Below are 5607 nucleotides of genomic sequence, written 5' to 3'. Positions count from 1 at the left end.
ATTTGTTTGTACTGCCACGCTATTGCATATTAATTTGATTAATTAATATACTTGGTTAATTAATCAATTAATTCATCGTAAGGGGTCAATACGTTTTTGGCCTATCAAGAACGATAATACCACACACATTCCACCTCAGATTGTTTCGGGGTGTTTCGATTATGGACAGTTTCGGGCAGAATGAGAATTTGGCCGATACAATTTTTGCCCTTAAAAAAAAAAAAAAAAAATACACTGTCCTATTTATTCACTCCTAAGAAGTAAAAACCTCAGTCTCACTCTCTCTTCTGTGTAATCAAACCTCCCCACCGTTCTGAAATGGTCAAATAGAGTCAGTTTTTTTTTTTTTTTGATGAAAAATAGAGTCACTTCTTAAACCTTATACGCAAAAACCCTGTATATACCAAAACCCCACTCTCCAAGTAGTTCCTGTCTCTCTTCAGCCTATTTCACTATCAGCTTCGCAAAGGTACTCTCTCTCTCTCTCTCTCTCTCGCGAGTGCTTAACTTCAGTAGAAGTTGTAGTAGGATGATTGAAAATGAATTGGGTATTTCACATTTCTGGGTTTCTTTCACATTTCGCCTGTATTGAAGTTTTTTCTTTAGTTGCATAAATTTGGTGGTTACCTTAGCAAGTATTTACTCATTTCTTGGATTTTAATAGCCTTTTTTGAAGTTGGGTTTGGCTTAGTTTCAGTCTCTAAAGAATTTGCTATACAATTTGTGAGATCTCATGCTGTTGGATCTTGAGCATAAGCTATTAAATAACCCCAATTGTTTAACTTTCTTAATTTGTCAAGGAAAAGAGAAACAAACATTGATGAGGCTGTTGAGAATGAGAGCATGCTGTTTTTACATTGTTGGAAAAGATAGAAACGAAGCTTCTATGCCTTTTTTTTTTATGGATAAAATTTTTGAAATGAAGTTTATCTGCTGAACGTTAAAAAAATGTAGGAAAAGAAACAATAAAAATAAAAAGTAGAAAAACTTGTAATTTTTAGAATTAATTTAGTTTGCTTTTTATTCCTTGATGGTTGATACAAACTGTGTGAATCTCTGAGATTCTGTCAGATTTTTCTCAAGAGAGATAGATATGAAATACTGTTTGATATGGGTAGCATTTGGTGACATCCAATCAAATTAGAACCATGTAATATGCTTGGTGGGGAACTAGAGGAAAATGTGCAATGTAAAACTTTTTTTTTTTAAATTTTTTTGAATGAGAAAACACAAACCTTTCAAATTTAAGATGAATAATTGCTTAACGTAAACCAGTTGAAGTGAACTTCTCTTTTTTCTGTTCTTTTTTAATTATTTAATAGCTAAATTTTCAAATACCTTTTATTTCCGCACTTTATTACTTATCAAAAAGAAAAGAAAAGAAAAAAAAAAAAATCCCCATTATATTATTTGGCATCCAATTAAGCCTTTTTCTTTGTTATGACATTTTTTAAGTTGACTTTGCTTTTTAATGTTTAAATATATGTATTGTTTTAGCCCCTTAGGAGTTCATGAATTATGACTTTAGTCATAAACAGAAGAATAGATATTTATGATTTGATTTACTTTAGGATTAATGCATGCTCCATGTGGAGTATTCTTTATTTGGTTTGTGATTTAGAAGTTGTGTATATGGTTCATGAAGACATGATTAGACATAATGTATAAATAAACTTTTATATTTTGTTCTCTTTTCCTTTTCATACAGTAGCAAATTCATGGCGTTGAAGTGGGACAAAGTAACAAGCCGGTTAAGCATCTGTTAATTATTGGTTTAATTTTCTGTTATAAGCATTATCTGCTTCCACTTTATAGGTATTTAGGATGCAGAACTTGATTGGTTCAATTTTGAAGTGACATTTTCCATTCAATGATTTGTGCATGTTTAACTTGTCTCTCTCTAGATTTTGATTTACAAGCTCTCTGATTTTTACATACTAGATCTTGAGCGAATTGAAATTCAGTGTTGTATATCAACTTGTTTGTGAAATTTATCTCTGCATACCTAATTTTCATTCTTCCAGGAAGAGAATCTATATTTGAGCTCTTAGTGCCTGTTCTTCCAAGCCCCTATATTTGATTGCACCTTAGGTTCTTAAGCTCAGCTAGAGTTTTGCGTGTACACGTCCCCTTATTTTTCAGGATTTGAACTGGACTGTTGAATTCTGTGGATCCTTAGTGATGTATTTGTATTGCTTAAGTAGATTATGTAAAAGAAATGCATAATTCTCTGAAAATTATTATGTTGCTATTTATCTTCTATTCTATGAGTTTTGGGTAAGTTTTAATACCAGAGGATGGCAAGCTGAGAATGACTTATATGCTTTTCTCATCAGACTAGAGCAAGATCAGTTGCCGCTATTCTAATCTGTAGCATGGTTAACTGTTGAAGCAGCATTATGAAGATTACTGCTCCAAGTAGCTAACTTCTTTTGTATTTAATTAATGGTTTGCATCATGTAACTATCTGTCCACTCCCCCTAGGGCCAAAACTCAATTTTTAATAATAAATAAATAAAAAGTAGCCATCTACAATTGCATTTACTGCCATCTGATTTTGCAGCTCATCAGCACATCATTAATTTTAGTTGATACATTATCCATGTATCACTGCTTCTTCAGTAACTGCAATTTGAATTTAGGTCAGTTTTTCACTGGGATTGGAACTATTCTGTTGATTAGATAAAGACTTCTGTAAGTCATGTATTTGATAATCAGATTCCATTATAGGTGTTTGATCTTAAAAGCTTCTGGATAACTTTTAATACCCTGTAAGACAAGCAATTATGTTTAGTATTTGGAATGCTCCTATGCTTAAAGCAATGCAATGTGTTTTGGCAGCAAGACATGGGAGGCAGGGGAGCTATACCAGATAAGTGGTCTATGAGGGTTCTATGGTTCTGTGCACTTGGAAGTGCGGTTGGTATGCATCCATAACCCTTTCATAGTTTTATTCCAAATATCTTATTGACCAAATTTATATAAGTTCTGAGTTCTTTGTCATGTTGCCTCACAAACGTTTTTCTCTTTATCTTCCTATTCTCTTTTCTTGGTGGTGATTACTACTACCCTTTAGGCCTATATATGGTTGCCGTAGATAGACAAATAAAGAACAGGGAACGGATGATGGCTGAAAATTTGAAGGCTATGGAAGGTGAAGGAGGTGGTGAGGATGTTTGAATACTGACATATATAAATGATGAGATGCTTTTAACAACTTTTTGAAGAGCTTCCCCAAGTTTCCAAATTGGGCCATCTGTTTATGTTAAATGTTTCTTAAACTTTTTTTTTCTCCTTTGAAAGTTTCTTTATCCTTTTCCCCCCCTCATATGACATCAATTTTATTGATGACACGGGGTTTTCTTTCTATTTTACTTTAGAAGGATGATAGTAGTATGTTAGAAGTAATAATGAATACTTGCCACCAAACATTTTAATTGTTTACATGTTTCTCAAACCCTTTTTGAGGTCTACATAGTTATCTTGATGGTTATTGAAGTTTTGGAGGATGGTATTTAAATGATATATATTCTTGGAAATACCAGAAATCCAAACTAGTTATCATTTTGGGCACGTAATATTCGCATGCCTTCAAGGCTAATTAGTAAATTCATTTACTAAGGAAAAAAAAGGGGAAAAAACTATTAGTAAGTTGAAGAATAAAACGGAAAAGGAAAGGTCAACAAGTAGAAATATGAAAGTAGGAGAGTATTTACTTCCAATGTGATATTTAACTTTGGGTCTTTACTGTAACCAAAAAATAAGGTCAAATCGGAATATGCGTTAAGGGCTCTGTAAAGAAGGGGTTGATCTTACAGAGACAGCACGTATTCCCTACCTTGCCACTCACACAACCCTCATGACTCGAGAGATTACGGTAACAAACCAATGTGATGCTTTTGGTGCTTGCACATGCTTTGCCATCTCACGCAAGCACTCGGTGTGTTTCAACAAAGCCGTGAAAGGACTCTTAGTATAAATTTATAAATAACCGAGGACGTTCAATTTTTTAAAAGCAATGCAAAGCACAAAAGATCATAAATAAAGATGGCCATGCTAAGATTTACCTTCGTGGGTTTCTTGGTGTTTGTATGCTTAAGCTTCAGTAGGGCCAGGGTGCTCATGGACACCCATGGTGACCAAAAACTCGAAGACTCTCTTTTAGGATGGTTAGGTAGTGGGGTAGGAAGTGGCCTTGGCTTTGGCAGCGGTAGTGGCTTTAGTGGTAGCAACAGTGGCTTTGGTGGTCAAGGAGGAGGAACTGGCATTGACTTTGTTAGTGGTAGCAACCCTCGTAGCCATGGCGGAGGAAATGGCATTGGCTTTGGTAGTGGTAGTAACTCCGATAGTCAAGGGCAAGGATTTGGCATTGGCATTAGCAGTGGTGGTGGCTCCAGTGGTCAGGGAGTGGGAACTAGCACTAGTTTTGACAGGGAAGGAGGCTCTAGCGGTCAAGAGCGAGGCTCTAGCGATCAAGAGCAAGGATCTAGCAATGGTTTTGGTAATGGCAATGGCTTCAACGGTCAAAGTGTAGGAACTGGGATTGACTTAGGCAATGGTGGCAGTTCTAATGGTCAAAAGCAAGGATCTAGCATTGGTTTTAGTAATGGCAGTGGCTCTAGTGGTCAATGGCTAGGAACTGACACTGGCTTTGGCAAATGTGGTGGTTCTAGTGGTCAAGAGCAAGGATCTAGTATTGGTTTTGGTAATGGTGGTGGCGGTGGTGGTGGTAGTGGCTCCAATGGTCAAGGGGTAGGAATTGGCATTGGCTTTGGCAATAGTGGTGGTTCTAGCAGTCAAGAGCAAGGATCTGGTATTGGCTTTGGTAGTGGTAGTGGCTTCAGTGGTCAAGGAGTGGGAACTGGTAGTGGTGGAGGCTCTAGTGGTCAAGAGCAAGGATCTGGCATTGGTTTTGGTAATGGTGGAAGTTTAGGTGGTCATGGGGTAGGAACTGGCATTGGCTTTGGCAGTGGTGGTGGCTCTAGTGATCAAGGCTTTGGTAGTCGTGGTGGCTTTGGTGGTGAAGGGGCAGGAACTGGCATTGACACTGGTAAAGGTGGTAGTTCTAGTGGTCAAGGGATGGGAATTGGCATTGGCATTGGTAATGGTGGCAACTTTCGTGATGGTGGTGGATATGGGAATGGACGTGGTATTGGGTATGCTCCAGGAGGAGGTGTTGGAGTTGGATTTGGGCATGGAGGTGGTGGCACATTTGGACCAGGATTTGGTGATGGATCTAGTTATGGCACAAGTGGCGGGATGGGATACGAGTCAGGTTATGGAAGCGGTGGTGGGTTTGGCTCGGGTAGTGGATATGGGGTTGGATTCGGTGGTGTAGGCGCTTATCACCCAAAATATAGTAGCGTCATCCAAGGAGGAGACTAAGGGCTTTCTTAGATGAGCCAACAAATGAAGCCCATGGTCATGCAATTGAGATGCTTGATAGCTTCAAATAAAAGCTTCTAAGATTGGCTCATTTTCTAATAAGATATATACGTATATATTTATGATCCAATAATATAGAATTATGAAAGCCCCGTCTCTTAAAACCAAAGCTTTGTGGGATCTATACTGACTGCTCTACGTGTACAAGATATGTGTACGTAT

At 37.3% G+C, this 5607-nt stretch overlaps 2 protein-coding genes across 5 annotated transcripts; both read left to right on the top strand.

Moving 5' to 3' along the window:
• Window positions 1-263: 263 nt before the first annotated feature.
• Window positions 264-3473, top strand: LOC112018454 (uncharacterized). Of its 4 annotated transcripts, XM_024050982.2 has the most exons (4): window positions 264-469; window positions 1709-1750; window positions 2842-2923; window positions 3077-3473. In XM_024050982.2, exons 3-4 carry the CDS (start codon window positions 2848-2850, stop codon window positions 3178-3180), a joined length of 180 nt encoding a protein of 59 aa, XP_023906750.1. In that variant the 5' UTR covers window positions 264-469; window positions 1709-1750; window positions 2842-2847; the 3' UTR covers window positions 3181-3473. The 4 variants fall into 4 exon arrangements, with proteins under 4 accessions (XP_023906750.1, XP_023906751.1, XP_023906748.1 ...); XM_024050983.2 differs by lacking the exon at window positions 1709-1750 and having other exon boundaries at window positions 265-469; window positions 2846-2923; XM_024050980.2 differs by lacking the exon at window positions 1709-1750 and having other exon boundaries at window positions 266-469.
• Window positions 3474-4047: 574 nt separating this feature from the next.
• LOC112018429 (glycine-rich cell wall structural protein) lies at window positions 4048-5385 on the top strand. Its single transcript, XM_024050953.2, has one exon. The coding sequence runs from the start codon at window positions 4048-4050 to the stop codon at window positions 5383-5385; it is 1338 nt and encodes a 445-aa protein (XP_023906721.2).
• Window positions 5386-5607: the final 222 nt, after the last annotated feature.

This window comes from Quercus suber, unplaced genomic scaffold (assembly GCF_002906115.3).
Source record: "Quercus suber isolate HL8 unplaced genomic scaffold, Cork oak 2.0 scaffold_527, whole genome shotgun sequence".
NCBI lineage: Eukaryota > Viridiplantae > Streptophyta > Magnoliopsida > Fagales > Fagaceae > Quercus > Quercus suber.
The sequence above is the reverse complement of the archived record's forward strand: the minus strand, read 5'-3'. Positions and strand labels throughout refer to the sequence as shown.

Bases quoted from the DNA above. Each gene is read 5' to 3' on its own strand.
- LOC112018454 (XM_024050982.2), top strand. From the start codon at position 2,848: ATGGGAGGCAGGGGAGCTATACCAGATAAGTGGTCTATGAGGGTTCTA. The intron at 2,924-3,076 runs GTATGCATCCAT...ACTACCCTTTAG, and splicing joins TGCACTTGGAAGTGCGGTTG to GCCTATATATGGTTGCCGTA.
- LOC112018429 (XM_024050953.2), top strand. From the start codon at position 4,048: ATGGCCATGCTAAGATTTACCTTCGTGGGTTTCTTGGTGTTTGTATGC.